At 42.9% G+C, this 22,294-nt stretch overlaps 1 protein-coding gene across 1 annotated transcript; it reads left to right on the top strand.

Moving 5' to 3' along the window:
* The first annotated feature begins 935 nt into the window (after positions 1–935).
* Positions 936–20,633, top strand: LOC138979019 (ankyrin-3-like). Its single transcript, XM_070351834.1, has 4 exons — positions 936–1,033; positions 5,725–7,385; positions 17,652–17,883; positions 18,630–20,633. The coding sequence occupies exons 2-4, from the start codon at positions 5,732–5,734 to the stop codon at positions 19,123–19,125; spliced, it is 2,382 nt and encodes a 793-aa protein (XP_070207935.1). The 5' UTR covers positions 936–1,033; positions 5,725–5,731; the 3' UTR covers positions 19,126–20,633.
* Positions 20,634–22,294: the final 1,661 nt, after the last annotated feature.

Below are 22,294 nucleotides of genomic sequence, written 5' to 3' on the forward strand. Positions count from 1 at the left end.
CTTTAGAATAAAGTATGTGCAGAGGTGCCTCATCTGAACAGACAACTAAAGCTTGATGATTCCGTCACACTTTGTCTTTAAATCTTCATGGGATATAGATACACTTACAGGTTACAAGTACAACACTCGTGATTTTTTATATGGCTTGTATTTCAGTCAAGACCCAGCGGGAATATCAAAGGGACTCACTCGCCAGAGGCTCGCTCGTGAGTCCCTTGATATTCATCCGCTGGATCTTGACTGAAATACAAGCCATATAAAAACCCACTCGTGTTGTAACCTCTCTCTCTCTCTCTCATATATATATATATAAAGAGAGAGAGCCAGTGTGCGGGTGTAAACAAATTAAAGTTTAGACTTTTCTCTCGTAAAGATTGACTGCCAACTTTTGTCTTTACATGGAAGGAACTGTTCCACACACACTCTCCAAACACACACACATACATGCACACACACACACACATACATGCACACACACATTACAATGATTACTCACCGCGCGGTTATCAGTGAGGCAGAGAATCTGAAAGTAGTTTTCGATCTGATTCACATCCTGCCTCTTCTCGATATCCACGAACTCGTACACGGCTTCGTTCATTCCATATTCGGCCAGGACTTGTTTTACTTCCTTGCATTCAGGGACGTAACTTTTGGAGAAGAGCATCACTTTTCTCTGTGCTAGTTTCCTATCTACAAACGGCTTTGCACCTGCTCCTGCCATGGCTGCTTTGAAGTCCGAGCAGACGAATGTTTTTAAGACGTCCGGACTTCAATGGAAAATAGCCGACAGCAAGTTTGTTTACGCTGACGACTAGTCTCGGCATCAACTCTTCAGATTCGACGAGAGTTTGGGTGAGAGGGTCTTCGAGATACTGGGTTGACCAAATCTAATTTGTCATACCGTTTTCATCTCCTTCCAACAAAACTTTCTTTTGAGAGTACTGTCCCTTGATTCTATATTTCCGGTGTAAACAAAGGGAACAAAGAATCGGACAAGAACCAGTTTTACTGCGTCCGACATTTTGGCGCTAAGGTATTTTGACTTTTGCTGTTACAAACGATGTGTCAGTTGTAATTTGAAGAAATACTTAATTCACTGAATATGGAATTCCAATCATTTGTATTGGTTGAAGGGATTGTTTGTCTATCTTATATGAATTATGATTGAACACAATCACACAGTTTTTGCATCCATGGGAGATTTCTATAGGGCCATTAAAAATGTCTTGTTAATATTATGTGGTTCTCTTCACATTGACGTCATAGCTACTTGGCAGAGACGATGTCCAAATATTTCTTCTGCTGCTCCTTCGCTTGTGTCTGTGTATGCATGGTCATGGTGTACATTCAGCTAGCTGAACAGGTGGAATTAATAATATTTGTTTGGAAATGGAATTATGAGCATGACAAGGCAGCAAAGATGATGGTTCCTGTCTCACAGTCACATGGTGATCCCTATTAGGGACTAGCTTAGGTCATTTGCTATCCTGACAAGGCAGAAACAAGTCTTCATTTTATGTACATGTACTATGTAGTGAAGCTGCAGAAGAAAAGTGTATAATATAATATATATCTACTATATATATAAAACAGGATGTAAGTGTGTGTGTGTGTGTGTCTGTCTGTGGTAGCCATACCTCAGAGATGGCAAGAGGCAGGAACGAGATATTGTGCACCTTGGTTTCTTGATTCATTGTTTTCTTTCTCAGATTATGAACCTCCCCTTTATTGAATACTGTCTATATAGTGCAAGGCCAGTTCAGTGCCTGGTGTTCACATGTAGCGAGCACATAATGCCAGTGATATTACAGACTAGCTCTCTATTGAACCTATAAGGAGAAGTGTTTGTACTTTCTTGTCAGCTATGAAAATTAGCTGGCTTAGGAGAGTTTTCTATGCCGAATCTCCTTTAACCAGGTTTACGCCCTGTCTTTATCCTGAGCTGGATAAACAACAGCAGCTAGGGGGTGAGTTTGCCAACACTTTAATGCAATCAATCCACAATCCCTTTTGGCATGATGTATTGAAACACTTCAAGAAATTAAGCATAAAATGTATACCAACTGATGTAAGTGAGTTTAATGCAGAATGTATCTTTTATAATAGAAATATTGTAATTGGAAAACACACTGTATACTTTAAAGATTGGACAGAAAGGGGTATTTTCCAAGTCTGTCATTTACTGAATGAAAATGGTAGTCTATTGAATTTTGTAGATTTTCAGATAAAATTTCCTACATTGAAGGTTAACTTTTTGAAATTTGCAGGACTGATCAAATCTATTAAGGCATATCAGAAAAAGATAAATGTAATACAGGAGGCAAACTATGAATTGTTAAAGCAAAAACCATGGAAAATAATATTTGAAGGAAACCATAGTGCCCAATCGTGTTTGGCCTCGGCAGACTCAGCCCCAGCTGGTGTGGTAAAATGGAATGGTATTTTTGATAACCTCAGCTGGAACAAGATCTTTTATTTATGTCATAAGACAACAGTTGATTGTCAGCTAAAATGGTTCCAGCTGAGGTTAATTTATAGGGCTTTGCCCACAAACCGCTACTTATTTCTGAGAAAAATTGTTGAATCTTCTAATTGTTCGTTTTGTAACAATGAGGAAGAAACAATTAATCATTTGATGTGGCATTGCCAGCATATTAACAGGTTTTGGCAGGAACTACAGGAACTGTTAAATAATAGTTGTTATCATGTTACTAATTTCCGGTTTTCGGAAGCGTTGGTATTGTTTGGAGTTCAGGAAAATATGTTCACTGATGAAATCTTTATTTTATTGGCCAAATTTTATATTTACAAATATTTATGTAAATGGAACTCTGAAAGACCGATGCTTCCGATATTTTTGAAATTTTTGAAAAGTAGATACTGTATTTATTGGACAAGTACAAGGGGGGATTAGCAGAAGATAAGTTTGACCGCCTCTGGCAACCATATTCTAACCTGGTTTCATGAAAATTGTCCAGTACTAGGCTCTACTCCTCCTCCCTAATTCGTTAACAGTATCTTGATATATATTCTGTTGTAAACTTGAATCTTGTAGCAATCAATATTGTTTAAAGGTCTAGTAGTTGTTGTAGTCAAACGGTCCTATACAGTGCCTCTTTAACTTTCTCCCTCTCTCTCTCTACTTCTCTCTCTGTTCTAGATCATTCTTTTTATGCATGTTGTAGGTATGAATGTGGCGATGTGAATTGTGATGTAATGTATAATGTGTTGTAAAAAAAAACCAGGAAAAAAAATATTAAAGGAAAAAAAAAACCTATAAGGAGAAGAAATGAAGAAGAAAAAATCGACCGGACAGTTCAGGAAATTTCTAGAAGCAAAGGGAGGTAACTTACTTTTTTTTTTATACATTGAAGGGAGGTAACTCTTCTCATGCAGGCATGCCTGATCAGTCTTTAAATAATACTAGCTGTCAGGCCCGGCTTTGTCCGGGTGTTAGCAAAGCCCTCAAAGAAAACCTCCAAATCAAACGTTTTGGGGAAATGAGAATGACACAGAATGCTGGTATGCTAAGAGTTATCTCCCTTCCATGGATAACAAAGCAAGAGTTACCTCCCTTGCACTGTATAGGCTGTATTCAACAATGGGGAGGGTCATAATCTGAGGAAGGAAACAATGAATCGAGAAACTAAAACCCAGGTGCACATCTGCGGCGGGTAGGCAGTGTGCGTGCACAATATCTCGTCCTTGCCTTTTGCCGTCTCTAAGGTATAGCAACCACAGACACACACACTTACATCTAGTTTTATATATATAGTAGATAGATATAGAGTCAATGTTAGACCTGCTTCTCAAGTATCTAGAATTGTCCTAAGGAAGGGAGGTACACTCAAGTCAAAGTTATTTTTTTGTAAAAAAGAGTGTGTTGATGATAATACTGTTACACTGTCTCCCAGCCGTTTCTTTAATCCAAATGTATGAGCTCACACTTTCATCTATTCTAATCCTCATTGGAATAAGATTCTAGAGATATCTGAGAGAGGGCAAATCAGAAACACCCCGGCTTTGGCAAAGCTGGGCCCGACTGCTCGTACGATATATATAAAAATGGATGTAAGTGTGTGTGTGTGTGTGTGTGTGTGTGTGTGTGTGTGTGTGCCTGTCTGTCTGGGGTCGCCATACCTCAGAGATGGCAAGAGGTAAGGACACGATATTGTGCATGCACACTGCCCAGGAGCCACAGATGTGCACCTGGGTTTTAGTTTCTTGATTCATGGTTTCCTTTCTCAGATTATGGACCTCCCCTTTATTGAATACAGCCTATATAGTGCAAGGCCAGTTCAACGCTTATCGTTCACCGTTTAGCAAGCACATAATGCCAGTGATAGTAGAGACTCTGTATGGCTCCTATGAGGGGAAGAAATGAAGAAAAAAATTAACTGGACAGTTCCGGAAATTTCTGGAAGCTAAGGGGGGTAACTCTTACTTTCGTATTCATTGAAAGGAGGTAACTCTTATCATGCAGTCATGCCTGATCATTCTAAAAGAAGATATAGAGTCGAAGTGAAAAACTCCCGGGCGAAGCCGGGCCCAAAGTGATAGTATATATATATAGATGCTTGGTCTGTGAACCTTGAGGAAGGCCTGCGGGCCAAAATTTGGAATCAAAAGATGAGACATTCTGCCTTGGTGTTGGACTTATTATTGTGTTGTATGAATAAGCTTTTTAAGCTTTAAAAAGTTTTCCAGCTTTCATTGTGTGGAGTGGTCCAGTCGAAAAAGAGTTTCTTGAATTCTGTATATATATATTATATACTAGCAGTCAAGCCCGGCTTAGCCTGGGTGTTAGCAAAGCCCTCAAAGAAAAACTCCAAATCAAACATTGAGGAAATAGAACAGATATATATGAGTCAGAATAAACACACCGGCTGGTAAACTCCATTTTTAGTTACATTTCACAGACCTTTATAGAGCAGCTAGACCAAGTTATCATGCGAAAAAATATGTTAGAAAGACGCATTTCTGTAGTGTACATAATTGTAAAGCAGTTGAAAATAAATGAAAACAAACTTGATAGTAAATGTATCAGGAGAGCTCGATCCACACCACTGAAACTCCCTCCTGATGGCATTAAGTTTGCAGAAGATATGGAGTAAAAAAACACTGGGCATAAATGTATCCAAAAGTTTACAATGTGTTTATATGGAGCTTGACAAAACACTGTGCAAAGCAGACCTAAATCTTTGTTGTATTGGATGTTTCTAAAGGCTGAAAATCATAGGCTATGTCTGTCACTTGTACAGTACAACTACAACTTTGTACAAGTGCTTCTACTTCTAATACGTTCTACTACTACCAGTGAGTACAACTGATGCTATTATTTTTGCTACAATGCTGTTGATCACGCCAGTGATGGCAGTTACATGTATAAAAATTAGGCACTCTCAAGTAATTTTTTTTTCATGGATTAATTAACTTACTTGATCAAAAGATTGTGATTTTAAAAAGCTGAAGGGTGCAGAAGAAAAGGATAAATTATATTTTAGTAGAAGAGACTCATTTACTGATTTAATGTAGACGGCTTTCCTAACAATAACATGCAGTTTCTTTGTTTATTTGTGTTTTCTAATTTCATGTTTTGCCTCTGTGAATTATTTACGTAAACTATTGATTGTACTTCAGCAATTAACAATAAGTCTGATTTGTTCATCTGTAAAAAACCCACATCAAAACACTCATGTATGTGTGTTTTCAATTTCACTTCAGGCAGATCATGGCACCAGGATCTCATCAAGAAGAGTTCACCTTAGCGGTCAGCTTGGGCAGAACAGCTGCCTGGCAAAGTTTGCTGGAAAGCAAAAGACGAGACTCAAGATTTTCTCTGAGTATTAACCAGTGCTTGTTGGATGCTGTGAAGCTGGGAATCACTGCTGCAGTAGAAGATGTGTTGAAACTTAGACCTAGTCTGAACGCCAACGATTCTGCAGGAGAACGGCCCATTCACATTGCCGCTAAATACGGACCTGCTGAAATCATCCAACTTTTAGTTCAGGCGGGCTCCATACTGAATTGTACAAATGCAGAGGGATTTTCTCCACTACACAATGCCTGCCAGTACAGCAACCTGTCCACAGCACAAGTCCTGCTTAGTGAAGGAGCCAGTTCCAGTATAGCGAGCACTGATCAGTTGCTAACTCCAGTTCATGTAGCCATTGAAAACGGGTGTGGGGCAATAGTAGAGCTACTGCTAAGGAATGGAGCTGACCCTAATGCAAAGTCTGGCTGGAGTCACGGGGAGCTGACTCCTATAGCTATGTGCATCACAAAAGGAAATGTGTCAGTCGTTGAAGCGGTCTTGTCAGCAGGGTCGCAGCTGGTGTATGGTCCTGACTTGCATGGCAACTACCCCTTACACCTGGCTGTGCAGAGGGGAGACACCGAAATCCTGAGGCTTCTGCTTTCCCACCTGACACAGATGGTACCTGTGTGGAACAACCAACATGGCAGAGAACATTTGATGAGGCAGGAAACACCACAGCGAAACCCACAGGAGGAGCAGGCCATGTTGAATGTTGCCGATCGTGAAGGGTGGACACCTCTCCACCTGGCAATCAAACAGAACCAGCTGGACATGGTCCATCTTCTGCTGGACGCTGGAGCTGATGTCAATAAAGTCTACAAAAACATGCGTCCCTTAGAGCTGGCTGTCAAGTGCGTTCAGCCTCTTGATGCCGGGAATGTTGAAATGCTGCCCATGGATTGTGCTGAACGCAGACGCTGTATCACTGAAGGAGAGGAATGGGATGACAGGGTGGTCAAACTGCTGTGTGGAAGAGGTGCTGACTTGGACAATTTCACGCCGAGTGGCCTGTACCCGATTCATCTCGCCCTGAGTGCAGGCCTGTACGATGTGGCCCTGCTGATCTGCATGAAGGCTCCACAAGCTATGGACTGTTCCGATGCCACAGGGAGAACCCCTCTACATCTCGCTTGCAAGCAGAAGAGTGTGAATCAGACCGTTCGATTAGAGCTCATCCGAAAACTGTTAGACATCGGTCTTTCAGTCAACGCCAGGACGTGGGACAAAGGGATCTCTCCTCTGTCTTTTGCCATCTTCGACGGCAACCTGGAAATAATCTCTCTGCTCCTGGAACGAACACCAGATCTGTCTGCAGTTGACGTTGATGGGATGTCCCCTCTGCATGATGCCGTAATAGCGCAAAATGCTGCCATCATTGAGTTGCTTATCGCCGCCGGATCAGATGTCAATCAGCAAGACAGGGACAGTGGACAGACAGCACTGATTCTGGCAGCAACGATGGGGGTGATGGAGGTGGCACAGTGTCTCTTGAATCACGGAGCTGACCTCAACCATAGAGAGACCAGGCTGGGATATAGCGCACTGCACCGTGCCATCAACAACTTCTGTGAGTTTGCATACATACAATTAAGTACAGTGAAACCTCCCACTAACGACCTTGAAAATGTCCAGAAAAATCGGTCGTAAAAAGGAGGGGTCTTTATTGGGAGTTTGGGAGGTTAAATTTTTTTCACAGGGGTTGAAACTGTTGGGCAGTTTAGTCTTGAAAGTTGTGTCCGTTATCCTATTGTTGTTTCCATTTGATGTGCATATGGATAAGCATGATGTACGTGCATACACCAGCGCACACACGGGCAGACATAACACACACACACACACACACACACACACACACACACACACACACACACACACTCACACGCGCGCGCGGTCTCATAGGTAGAACTCGGTGATTGACCCCGGGTAAGAAGGTCAGTGTCTGTAACCTGGGACAGGAAGAGTTTCCTCTCAGACATCAAAGGAGACGTCCCACAGGTAAAACTTGCTCATTGGCAAGTATGGGTCATTGACCCGAGGTCTCAGTTGGTGAGCACACACTCACAGAATACTACACATCAATTCATTATTGAGTTGTCGTTCTAACAACCCCTTCCCAACCCCTCCTATTCCCTTCTCCCCCCCCCCCCCCCCCTCCTACTTCGAGGGCAGTCCTTCAATTGTGACAGCAATAGGTGAAGAGGCCAGCTGTACTTGCACGCACTACTGACTTTCTTTCTTTATTTGGTGTTTAACTTCGTTTTCAACCACAAAGGTTATATCGCGACGGGGAAAGGGGGGAGATGGGATGACACTTGTCAATTGTTTCTTGTTCACAAAAGCACTTATCAAAAATTTGCTCCAGGGGCTTGCAACGTAGCACAATATATTACCTTACTGGGAGAATGCAAGTTTCCAGTACAAAGGACTTAACATTTCTTACATACTGCTTGACTAAAATCTTTACAAAAATTGACTATATTCTATACAAGAAACACTTAACAAGGGTAAAAGGAGAAACAGAATCTGTTAGTCGCCTCTTACTGGGGAGCATTGGGTAAATTCTTCCCCCTAACCCGCGGGGGGTGCACTACTGACTACAGACTACCACCCCTGACTCTTGATGCGTGACTAATTGAAAATTTTTATCTAAATTTTAATTTGATTATATACTTACCCAACTCACATACAGCAATTTACTCCAGTTTAGTGCTAGGACGCTGAATAGCATCGCCTTGGTAACAAGGGGAGGTCACCCTAAAAAAGAGCTACCTTGACCCCTTAACATGACAAAGTCACGCGTGACTTCCTGACCTTGCCGCCATCTTTGAATCATTCAATCGAAAGCGAACATAGAAAAATTTCCCTCTTTTTTAGGAAAAACCCCCATAAAACCCCAAAAGCGGGGCAGGAGGGCGGGTATCCACTATGTGAGTTGGGTAAGTATATAATCAAATTTAGATAAAAAATTTCAATTAAATTACATATCTTATCCCAACTCACATACAGCAGAATGCTAATGAAGGAGGTGGGAAAACAAAATTCCACTTGTCCAGCCGTGACAATGGCTGGTAGGGAGCTACTGCCACCATGACGAGTGCTGGCCACATCTCGCAGGTAAAAGTTGATGAAAAACGCCCTGCGATTTCCAGTAGGCAGCGTCTAAGACCTCTGCCAGCACGCCTGAGCGGAGGACTGCCAGAGAAGTAGCCCAGGCTCTGGCTTCAAGAGTTCTTGACAACTTCATAGGAAGGACAGAATGCCCAATCCCAACTTGTCTGTGCCACCACGCATACACTTGTTTAATAAGCGTAGAGACCCATCTTACCAAAGTGACCCGCGACAAGTCCTTGCTCCTTTCAGTGTCAACTGAGATTAAGAGCAGTTTTTGGTCCCTAGACCTGAAGGGCGTGGAACGGGATAAGTAGCTGGTAAGAGTACGAACAGGACAATTGACCATAGCAGGGTCACCAGACGCAAGAATCCTACTTAAAGGAGGAATGCGAATAACAGAGGAGGACAGACCTTGTTTTTGGTTTTGGCAAGGAACTCCGGCCGAAATCTTAAAACAAAAGAGCCATAGCTCTCAAAAGAAATATCCTTAGCCAGGCCTGAAAGAGCGTGCACCTCACCGCCCCCACGGGCAGAGGCTAACAAAACGAGGAACAAGGCTTTACGAGTCAAGTTAGCTAAGCTCGCTGAAGCTAAAGGTTCGAAATCCGAAGAGGCTAGAAACTTGAGTACCAAAAAATAAGTCCCCGCGGGAAGAGGGGACTTAGCCTTCGTAAAACCAATCGCTGCCCCCTTAAGAACACTAGCAATTACACCGCCCAGGTTAATGCTATGCCCTAATTGCTTCAGAGTAGAAGAAATGGCTGAGCGCCTGACTCTCAAAAAAGAAGGAGCCAAGCCCTGAGCAGCCAAACACGAGAGATGATTTGCTACATGCATAGAGCGAGGTGAAGTAGCAGTAACTCCATTCTCCGAGCACCACTTTGTCCAAGCTGACCAGTGTGACGCATAAACAGTGCTGGTCGATTCCCTGTGGGCCTATTGGACAAAGCCTAAAGTAGCGTCTGAGGAGCCAGAACGGCGCAGCGACCTAGAAAGAATGGAGGGCCGTCTGCGAGGCGAAGGAGGACGGGGAACCAATGTTGGCTGGGCCACCAAGGGGCCACCAACGCCAAGCAAGGCTGTCCCCGCTCCGCCTTCCTGAGAACCTTTCCCAAGAGATGAAACGGGGGGAAAGCATAGGCTCAGACGCGACCAGTTTACTTAGAGGGCGTCTGTTTCCCTCCCCTCTGGGTCTGGAAAGGGGGAGATAAAGACCTGAAGCCTGCAGGAGAATCTTGTCACAAACAGATCGACTGTAGGCTTGCTGAAATGCCACCCAGACGTTGTAGGACCTGATGAGTCAGAGTTTACTCCGTGTGCATCGTACACTACGGGCGACTGAAGTAGTCCGCAAGAACGTTGAGTATGCCTGGGACGTACTTCGCTGACAACAGAATAAGGTGCTGGCTGACCCAGGCAAGAATCTGACCTGACCTGACAGAAAGAGCGAGAGACAAAGTGCCTCCCTGTTTGTTGAAATAGGCCGCCATGGTCGTGTTGTCTGTGCGAACCCCAATTTGTTCGGTCCTGACCATAGACAGAAACGATTGGAGTCCCAGGAAAACAGCCTCTAACTCTAGGGCATTAATGTGCCCCCCACTCTGCGTCTCGTTCCACAGACCTGACGCAGTGTGAACAGAAAGATGGGCACCCCAGCCCTCCATAGACGCGCCTGTGAACAGAAACTCGTCCGGGGGGGGGCAAACGAGATTGGCACTCCCTGTGAAAACCCAGGGAGCAGCCACTGCCTCGTTGTGTGCCGAAACCAGCTTTCAAGAGAGACTACTGTCTCCCAGCCCTGAAGAGAAGGCTTCCACAGCGAACTCAGGGCAGCCTGAAATGGCCGCTTGTGGACTCTGCCTAAGGGCACAAGAGTGGCCATCGATTCCATTTGGCCAAGAAGAGAGGTCAGAACACGTACAGCCGCTCTCCTTATCAAGGACAGAGTACGAAACAGGCTTTGCAACCTGTCCACCCTTCTCTGTGAAGGGCGTACCCGCCAATCGAAGGTGTATGTCTTTGCGTGTGGAAGAAAAACAACCCCAATGCTAAAAACGTCTGTGCCAAACCTAGGCTTAGCCACATGATGGTGTTTAGTTCTTTCCGTAACCTCTTAGAAAGAAAAGCTAAAACTAAGGAATTCCTGCGAGTCCTTTGTGCTGCGCAGCGAAAGTCGCTGACAGAAGCCACTGCCTCAAGAGGTAGGCTTAGCCGGAAAAGTTCCGACTGAGAGGTTACGAGCAATGGCTCAGTGAGCCTAAAAATTTAGTCAGAATGTGAGCCCATAATTTGGACATGTTCTGGCGACTTGTCAGAAACCAAAGCTTATGACCCTGATGAGAAAGCGCAATTCCGTAAGCCGTAAAAGCTGAGAAAGTTTTAACAGCTTGCCTTGTTTTTCACCACAGAGGCAAAAACAAAAATAGAGGCCTTAGCAACTTCACCCTAGAAGGTGAAAAATAAGAGGTATGCCGCACCAAAGATGGGCGTACATACCGCGAAGCTGCCTAAGGCAGAGGGTTTAACCCAATGTGTGTTTGCTTAGCTCCGTATCTTGCCTAAATAAAGGCCAAATGTGGCCAGCCGACGCAGATCACAGCTTCTCCCAGAAGATGAACCACAAAAAGCAAAGAGCGGAGTAGATCCGCCTCTTGTTTGCAACCTGAGCCAAGCAATGTGCCAAGAAAAGCGCTGGGAGGCTCCGCTGTTCAAAAGACTTCAGCCAAAGCAGCTAGAAGCGACATGACATCCTTCTCCCGTGCGTCACGACGAAACTCGAAGTTAACAAGAGCAGAGAAGATAGAGCTCTATAAAAAAAAAAAATCTTGCAAAGTTTCCTAAACAGAGGATAACTTGAAAAGATCATGTGCTTATTCCCCCAGAGACAAGAAAGAGGACTCAGTATAACATACTGTTCAACTGTAGCCTTCTTCCCTACCAGAATAGTGACAACTTTCTCTACCGCATCGTCACGAAACCTGAATGGGTCTAATGACGACGCGATCAATCTCGACAGAGATCTCTGCAAAGTCTCAGAGAGAGACGATAACTCAAGCAAGCGTAAGCCAGTTACTCCAAAGACAAAAGAGAATTCTCCGAAAACGGGACTACTCTGTCTCTGCTGTATCATCTTGCCTAAGGACTGCAAGTTCCGGAAAAGTGGAACGAGGCAAGGCAAACGAGCCAATCAAATTGACTGAATTATGCAGCAGTGTAAACCTCTTAGCCAAACCAGCAGGCAAAGCTGAGGCTAAAAACAAAGAAGCACGGTAAGTCTGCGCTGAATCAGGAGCCAGACCTTGTGCTGTTAACCACGGTACAGCGTGAAACGCACCGCCATACTGCCCAGTAGTCAGTAGCATAGACAGCTCAAACGCTACCAACGGGAATTTCCGAAAACGGGAATTTCCGAAAACGGAACTGCTGTTTCCAGTCCTTCGCAGAACGGGAATCCCCCAAAGCGGAAGGAGGTTGGGCAACAAGCCTACAAGTGTTGCCGCACCCTCCTCGAACTACCTTGAAGTAACTTCCGCCGCCAAAGCCAGTGCTAGCGGAAGTTCAACCAGTACACGGAAGTTGGCATCTTTGTCAACCTGAACAGAAGAACCAAAATCCGACTCATAATCCCGCACATCCGTGCAACAAGGCAACGAACTTCCGCCCTGACTACAATAGTCAGGCGAAGCGTCACCCAGAAGAGAACTCGAACTCGAACTCGAAAACTTTATTACCGAGGGATGATAGCATTAGGTCCATATGGTCCTTTCTTACAGCTAGTCCCTACTATGATACACACATGAAACAAAGAACACATTGAAGAATAAAAAATAAAAAATAAATCACACACAAAAAATCAAATAAAACAAAATTATGTAGGGAAAAGTATAACAAAGTAAAAATAGAAAAAAAAAATTCAAAAGTGTGCTTGTTAATGGAAGCATACTATACACTTTCTCTTTCACACATCCTCACACACATTCGCACAAACTGTACACGACACACGAGGGATGTGATACCCAAGCAGTGTGTCCCTAGGGACTGCTTTCCTGCCCAGAGGGCGGAAGCGGGGAATGTCACCCCCTCCTCAAAATACCGTGAAGCCACTTCCTCCGCTAAAGCCAGAGCTTGCGGAAGCTTAGTCGGTATGCGGAAGTTGACATCTTCGTCACCCTGGACGGAAGTGCCAAAATCCGACTCGTAGTCCCTCACTTCCGTGAAGTCAGGCAAGACACTTCCGCCGTGACTACCATAGTCCGACGAAGTGTCGCCCGGAAGAGACGCCCACGAGGGATTTTATACCCAAGCGGTACGTCCCTAGGGACTGCTTCCTGCCTGAAAGGCGGAAGCGGGGAAAGCTGTGAAAGCTGTGCTGCCGCACCCACTGTTCCTCTAGGGAGTGTAGGAGGGCGCACTTCCCCTGTTCGGTCAGAGACCGAACGCGTGTCTGGGCTTTTCCCTCGATCTAGACGTTCACTCAATCGGAACGACGTAGACCTAGGGCCTAAGCTTTCGCGCACACGAACCGGTGTGGCTACTCTCTCCAAACACGCACTTCGTTTTGGCCGGAGAACCCGGTTACTGGCGAAGTATAAATACCTTGATCGTCGTCAGTCCAAGAGGCCTGGGAACGCAGCAGGGAAACACCACGGCTGCCCTCAAACGAGGCGTGAACGTCGGCGGACGTAAAAGTGGAGGAAGGTGGAACACACACCCTGGCAAGGGAACGCACACCTCCCACACCGGAAGGCAAAGACACATCTCAGCCTTGGTAGACGAAAACTCGGCTGAAAGAGAGGATATCTAAGCACTCAAGGAGTGCAAAATAGCATAAACATCCTGCTTCTCACTAACAGGGCCTGAACCGGACAAGACCGGTGAAGCAGCTGAAGGCAAACTAGGCATAGCCGGAGAATTAGGTAAGTCTATCGCACATCAAACGAGGATTTAGTCAAGGATCTGTGACTTTAATCAAAGCTTAACATGCCGAACTCTACGACTTACGAGAAGGCTTCTTTGTGGGAGAAGGCTCGGCCACCGACTTAGCATTTTTATTCTTTTCTTATCCGACATGGCGAACGGAAAAAATGTAAACAAAGCTAAGTATTCGACCAAACCTAAGTCACAAAACGATAACAAACGACAAAAAAGCTCACCCAAACACACAGTAGGAGCAGAGGGACCGTGTGCAAGTACCAAGGCAGGGTCTGACAAAGGCAGAAGTCAGACAAACCGGCTGAAAGCCGGAGCAAAATCAAAACACGTCTGTAGACACAGATCGCTGCAGAGTGAATGATTCAAAGATGGCGGCAAGGTCAGGAAGTCACGCGTGACTTTGTCATGTTAAGGGGTCAAGGTAGCTCTTTTTTAGGGTGACCTCCCCTTGTTACCAAGGCGATGCTATTCAGCGTCCTAGCACTTAACTGGAGTAAATTGCTGTATGTGAGTTGGGATAAGATATGTAATTTAATGGCGTGCGTGTTCCACGTGTGCTGGTGTGCTGCGTAATTACGAACTTTGACACTCACTGGTTACAAGGTCAAAGTCGTTATTGACCCTAAGTTGGTAGGTCGGTCGTCGGAAAAAGGAGGGCGTCGTACTTGGGAGGTTAGTTACAGTGTGAAAAGTATCCGTGCCGAGAAATTCGGTCGGCAAAACGAGGGGGTCGTTCTTGGGAGATGTCGTTACGGAAGGTTCCACTGTAATTGATCTTTCTCTTACTAATCTTAGTTAAAAACTTTAGTTCTGTTGTAAGAAATTCTGCAACTTGTAAATTTATGTCAGCAAAATGAAAATTGTGTCTTGTGATGTCATCAGAGAAAGAGTGTTTTTTTTTTAGGAAGCTTGATTTCATTTGGTTATATTGTTTAAATAAGCATGTTCTTTTGTAAGCGATAAAGTGAATGAAAATGCCAGTAACAGAGATACAGACGGCTTTTTCCAGTTAAGAGATAAGCCTAACTTCTTGTTGAACCTTGTACACTGAAGTCTTTTTTTGTGCAATTTTGGTCTAATCAAGTTTTGACTAAATGTTTTAACATAGACGGGGCATCTAGACAAGAGTGGTGGTGTGTGTGTGTGTGTGTGTGTGTGTGTGTGTGTGTGTGTGTGTATAGCGATTAAAAAAAAACCTACTGGACCTATCTTCATGGAAGTTGACATTTTCAATAAATGTCTTTTATGACGTCATATCCGGCTTTTAGTGGATAATGAGGCGGCACTGTCACGCCCTCATTCTCCAGTCAAATTGATCAAAATTTTGGTCAAGCACTCTTTGATGATGCCCAGACTATGGGATTGCATTTCAGCTTGGAAGCTTAAAAATGAATCATTCTTTATCATTTCCTGCATCATAAAAAAAATAAAAAAATAAAATAAAGTAGATGTGTACTGCCGGGCAGTACATACCCCAAGCGAAGTCGTCCATCTGTGTGTACATGATTCTCTCTCTCTCTCTCTCTCTCTGTCTTAAAATGTGTCATCGATGACGTGTTTTCATACTTGCTAATGCGGCAGGCTAATCATGACGTCAAATTGAAACTTCTTGAAGTCTCTCAGAAAGGGACATGAAAACGTGGGGGTTACTGGTTTGGGCTGAAAAAAAACCCAACTCCACCTAAAATTCAAGCGCCTATGGGGCTGAATTATGCAGCATAAATTGTGAAACATCAGGATATCTCACACTTTCAATTCTGCCATCATGTCAAATCTGACAACAAACCTACCCACAAAATGTCATAAATATCGGTGTAGAATTGAGACTTAACGGTTTTTAACTGCCAAAAATAAGTTTTTTTGACTGGAATAGTTTGTCTTGAAATTCAGTTTGGGACAACGGACCCACCCACTAAATTTCATAAAGATAGGTGAAAATTTAAATGTAACGGTTTTTAACTGCCAAAATTATGTTTTTCTTCTGAAAAAGTATGGAGTGAAAATCAGTTGGGGACAACGAACCTACCCACAAAATTTCATAAATATCGATGAAGAATTGAGATTTAACGGTTTTTAACTGCCAAAAATAAGGTTTTTTGTCTGGAAAAGTATGTCTTAAAATTCAGTTTGGGACAACGGACCCACCCACTAAATTTCATAAAGATAGGTGAAGAATTGAAATTTAACGTTTTTTAACTGCCAAAATTATGTCTTTCTTCTGGAAAAGTATAGAGTGAAAATCAGTTGGGGACAACGAACCTACCCACAAAATTTCATAAATATCGGTGAAGAATTGAAATTTAACGGTTTTTAACTGCCAAAATTATGTTTTTCTTCTGGAAAAGTATGGAGTGAAAATAAGTTGGGGACAACAAACCTACCTTTAAAATTTCATAAGAATCAGTGAAGAAATAGGATTTAACGATTTTTTAACAGCCTTGACACTGAACATTTGATAAATCATTGGTGATGTCATCATAACCCAGTCGTTGTAGTTGTCGTCGTAGTTGTTGGTGTTGTTGTTGTCATGTTCGTTGTCGTGATTGTTGTTGTTCTCGTGTTGTTGTTGTTGTTGTTGTTGTTGTTGTTGTTGTTGTTGTTGTTGTTGTTGTTGTCGTCGTCGTCGTCGATGTCATTTGTTGTTGTTGTTGTTATCGTCGTCGTCGTCGTCATCGTCGTCGTTGTCAGAGGTTATTTCTAAAGATTTCATTGATAGTCTTTGTTCTCGTCACCAAGACTTGCTAAGAACAAGCTTGGAACAGCAAGAGTTCCAAGAACAAGATTAGAACAACTCATTACATCATTACCTATTTAGAACACACTTTAGAAAAAAACTCTTCAGCTACAAACCAGTCACCCTCACATTTCCGAGGTGTTTGTCTAAACCACTTACTGAAATGTTTTGAGGTTTAATGACCATACACATGTTGAACCGGTGAGTGTCTTCCGCTGCTTAATTCGCAAATAACTATTTTATTAAAGTCCGCTTGAAACGCTCAAAGATGAAATTCCATGTTAAAAAGTGACAAAAGTTTCACATTTTCCCGTTGTAACAGCTTCCGATGATATTATATGAAAATTCTGATCCTCTGAGAGGATTCCCCGAAACAAAATCAGTTTGTACGCCTAATTTTAATAGAATTGTCCAAACAGTGTCGCTAATATTGTGCTAAAAGATGAATTCTAGAACAATGTTCACAGACAGACACCACTTGGCAAAAAAATTTTCAGTGCTGGGAGATGAAAAAAAAAACTACCTCGCTACGCGCGGGCTCCGCCCGCGCTACGCTTGGAATATAGATATGTAATGTTTGGATTGATAACAAGCTCCAAAAGTTAAGACGAATAAAGAATAGTGTGCTTAATTCCTGTTGAGTGTAAGCGCTACTGGGCTATACTTGCTTGTCACTTTCTGTACACTTTTCACATGAACGTGTCAGTGCTTTCTTGGCTGTGGGTAATCGACAAAGCTATGTTTTGGTGAAAAAAGGCAGTACATGTACTTTCAATTTCATTTTGCGAGTTTGACAGATTGAGTTAATGTAGTAATTTCACATAACATGACTAGTTATCTTTTCTTTTACAGTATGTAGACTAAAAAGTCTGTCAAAGAAGCTTCATTTGAAGATTTTGTCAAGTATAAACCCCTTTTTTTTCCGAGTTTTGGGGGTTATCAAATCGAAAAGTTTCACTGTTAATAGTGTTATGTTTATGACCACCAAGCAGTGAGTATGAAGTCACTGTCTTCATCAGCAGCTAATCAACACTTTGTGACTGCTCTATTTGTCAGATCGCAGTCCTTCTCGCTACCTACAGATGATGGAGCTACTCATTATGAGTGGAGCGGACCTGCGCCTTGTGGACAACACTGGACTGACCCCTCTACTGATGATGATCAGCATGCTGGTGTGTCGCAGCGGAGAACAGCAGGTGGTGCAGGTGGGGCTGGAGGCGGTCAAACTGCTGGTGGAGGGGGGGTCAACGCTTCAGCCCTGGACACGCACTGGGGAAGGAGTGTTGAGGTGAGTTTCAGGAAGCTGGAAAGAAGGAAAAGGAGAAAACGAATGGGAATAAGTAGATGCATTTCAATCAATCAATCAATCAATGACGCTTATATCGCGCATATTCCGTGGGTACAGTTCTAGGCGCTCTGCAGTGATGCCGTGTGAGATGAAATTTTATACGGCCAGTAATTGCAGCCATTTCGGCGCATATTTACCTTTCACGGCCTATTATTCCAAGTCACACGGGTATAGTAGACAATTATTAACTGTGCCTAAGCAATTTTGCCAGGAAAGACCCTTTTGTCAATCGTGGGATCTTTAACGTGCACACCCAATGTAGTGTACACGGGGGGGGGGAGTTCGGACACCGAAGAGAGTCTGCACACAAAGTTGACTCTGAAATAAATTTCCGCCGAACCTGGGATCGAACTCACGCTGACAGCGGCCAACTGAATACAAATCCAGCGCGCTACCAACTGAGCTATATCCCCGCCGCATTTCTTTTTATTTGGTTGCTGACTCCAAAATATTTGTAGTACATATAATTGCAATGGGAGGGGGAAAAGAAAGAAGTCAAAAAGAAAAAAATTTAAAATTAAAAAAAAAGAATTTAAAAAAAGGAAGATGCAAACAAGCTGAAAAGAAAGAGCTCTTTGTAGAATTGAACATATTCTGTTGAGTTGAGGCATACTTTTTTTTATCTTCATATCAGCGAATTCCTCTCACCCCCCACACATGAATACAGTTGCTGTATTGTTTTTCAGGAGAACACCTCTGCTTTCCCTAACCTTCACCGGTCAGATCAGCACTGTGTACTACCTGGCCAACATGGGCTGGCCGTTGACCACTGAACTACCCCCCTCTTCTCATTCACCCGCCGCTCAGAATGAAAACCAACCTCGCCATGTGCAGCCAGACTGGATGCGCCTTCCTGGAAAAACAGTGGCACAGGATTCTCTCCATGCTTACCTGCTGCTTCGTCTCGCCAACCCTTTTCCACTTCGAGATATTTGCAGGTCTGTCGTTCGCACATGCCTGAAGAAAGCCAACAAGGTCAGATGGGGTGATGGAAGGGAGACAGAGATTCTGACTGTTATTGAGAATCTCCCTGTTCCCAGTCTTGTCAGGAAGTTTATATCGCTAAGGGATCAAGATTATAGCAGCGTAGAAGAATGCTGGGGTCAGTTAATGTATCTTCTCCCCCCTGGGGCAATGGAGGCTGTGGCAGATTTATGCCAGCCTGCCGCAAACACTGGTTGATGATGGATTGTTTCTTCTGGACACTCTTCGAAAGTAATCTCTTGCATGCTTCCTGTGTTCCGCTGGGAATTCAGCATCATCAGGCTTGTCTGCTGTCCACTGGTGGTTGGACGGTTCACACATGCCTCTGTCATTTGAGGTGCAGAGGTGGTAGTGCAGTATTGCTTAAATAAAAGTCAAAATACAAGCTTGCTTTCTTGAATGAAAGCCTCCTATCTAAGGTTTTCGTCATCCTATTTGAGAATGGTTGTGGTGATCACCCTTTGCTGAATAGTGTCAGTAAGTCCTGCAGCGGCCATTATGCCTGTGGTGACATTTTTTTGTTAGTTCAAGGCAAGGTTTGTCCTTTTTATCCAAGAGCATTTAACAAAGACTCAAATTAATTGGGTGAAGTTTACTTTGTGAAGCTGGATGCACAAAGCTTTGGCACTAATTGTTTTTTAGTAAAAAGATTTTGCGAAGTCCACTTCATGCTCAATTAAAGACATCCTCAAGGATTTTGATAAACTTTTTTTTTCAGATGATCGTGTCTTGCTGGCCATTAAACAGGCAACTGTAACTAGGTATAAAACTGCTAGTCACTGCTTGGCTTTTAAATCTGTGGTCTTTTATGACTGAAAGTGGAAGACTTGTTCACTTGTCTGATTCCATTGAGCGTTTTGTATAATTGGCTTTTCAGGAGCGCACTGAATGTACATGTATCACAGTTTTGAAGCTTGGTTTAGTGCCTTTGAAGAATTAGATTTTCCCTTGGAACAGTTTTCTCTTACCAGCTTGTAGATTGAACCACGTATTTCCATGATACAGAGCACATCAACCAAATGGTAAGGCTATTCAAAATTCATGTACAAGTCTGCCTACAAGTTGCTTTAGCAACAGAAAGCACTTGAAAATAAAGAAAAGGAGGATCTATAAGGTTAGCATAGCCCCTGTGTCATGAATTTTAGGTATGACTGAAGCAAAACAAAACAGAGTTAATTCAAATCTTGATCTTAATTGTTTAATATAGTCGCCTCCCTTAAAAAGAAACATGAATGTTTCTTGTTGTTCATTTTCGCTTCAGTGTTTTGTAGATATGTTTCTTTCATTCCCACATATTACAGGTTTCATTTACTATAAGATTAAAGTACATCCTTTAACTGTCTTTCTCTGAAGTCATAAACTCTAACTCTAAGAACATGAGTTGTTTTTGCCTGTTGCTTTTCAATCAATCAATCAATCAATATGAGGCTTATATCGCGCGTATTCCCGTGGGTACAGTTCTAAGCGCAGGGATTTATTTTAATTTTTTATTTTCTGCAATTTATATCGCGCACATATTCAAGGCGCAGGGATTTTATTTAATCGCGTTCATATTACACGTAGGGTTTCGATTTAGCTTTTATGTTCCCTTCGGGTGACGTTCCTAATTTTGTTTCTTAAAATTGGTTTAATTTAAATATGTGTAATGTTAAACTTGTGGGGTCCTGATTTGGCCTATATGGTCCACTGCACCCAAAAAGCAACAACTAATTAATGTTCATATTCCAGAGTATTGTTGATAAATATGATTTGTATTGGTTTTTCCTTGGCCAGCAGCACATTGGAAGATATTTACCCAGGGTGAAGGGACCAGATTTGTATTGCTTTGATACCAGATAAGTATAGCGTTAGAAGTGGTCACAGCCTGAAGGAGGGTTTGCATGCATAATATGACTTGTAACTCGGCTGTCTGGGATTGTTGGCACAAATTTGGTTGTTAAGAACGGCTTTCTTGTGAGTCAGAATGCTGTTATTTGAACTGAACTGCAGTTTTTATTTTGTTTGTCTGTATGTGGTATAGAAATGTTGATACAGCTGCACTTTGTGCACATTTTCAAGACTATCCTGCTAGTAGTATTCTACAGCTTGAAGGCCAGTTGATTTTTCTGTTCACATCTGAGCAGTATAGTCACCGAACGATTTATAATGCATTCCATAGCTGATCAAGGCTAAAACTCTTAATGGGTGGATCTTTTCCACTCTTTGAATCATATTACAGGGATGTTTAAAAAAAAAACACACATTTGTGTAACGGCCAGCCTTCCGCAGTTTTACTTATACATATTGTTCCACTGTCTTTCACAATATCTGTGCTGTACTTTTTTCCCCCCATTAAAAGTCACAAGAAAAAAACTTTTGTGTGTGTGCGTTTTTGAGTGTGTATGTGCGTGTGTTAGTCCTCTGGAAGGGGAAATTACAATAAAACTCTGACAGAAAAACCACATTCCGCCATTCAGACATGCATCACCGATGTTAAATCTTACTGTGCAAAAAGAAGAACACTACATTTCCCTCTCCCCAACCTGTTTCTGTTCAAATAGGCAACACCGACATTCTTTTCTCACCATCAGCTAGAAACCTTGGATTCACCCTTTCATCTGACATGACCCTTAACAAACATAATATTTTTAGTCTGTAGAGCAGCTTATTTTGAGCTTCGTAAGATCAGCACCATTCGCCACACACTCTCCTCTCAAACAACTAACACTCTTGTCTGTGCCTTTGTTCTTTCTAAACTTGACTACTGCAACTCTCTTCTGACTCTGGCTGTCCTCTGTACCTCCTGCATAAACTACAAAAAGTCCAAAACTCGGCAGCACGCCTCATTCTGAAAGCACGAAAACGAGATCACGCAACACCACTTCTTCACACACTGCACTGGTTACCTATTCAAGCCCGCATTGACTACAAACTGTCCACCCTCTGCTTTAACTTCTTTTCTGGGTCGTCTCCTGCTTACTTCTCTGAACTCCTCATCGTCTATTCTCCAGCAAGACAACTCCGTGCCTCTTCTGACTGTCGCATCCTCACCATTCCACACACCAAAACCAAAACATACGGACAACGCACTTTTACTTTCTGCGCACCCGCACATTGGAATTCTCTCCCCTTTCACATCCGCCACTCCAAGCATTCAAACGAGCACTTAAAACGCACCTCTTCAAGAAATACAACCCCTGATTTTGTTTTCTCAGTCCATCAGTAGGCTACATGTATTGTATTTGTTGTTTTAGTGATAATGTGATAATGTATATAAACATCTAGGGCTGTTTTCAGTATTGTTGATAACATGTTCTGTTTGATTAAGGGTATTCAGCTGGTATTTCCTTGTTTTCACTACCTATTTTATTAATGTTTTTATTACTTA

The sequence above is a fragment of the Littorina saxatilis genome, linkage group LG10 (genome assembly GCF_037325665.1).
Source record: "Littorina saxatilis isolate snail1 linkage group LG10, US_GU_Lsax_2.0, whole genome shotgun sequence".
In the NCBI taxonomy this organism is placed as follows: domain Eukaryota; kingdom Metazoa; phylum Mollusca; class Gastropoda; order Littorinimorpha; family Littorinidae; genus Littorina; species Littorina saxatilis.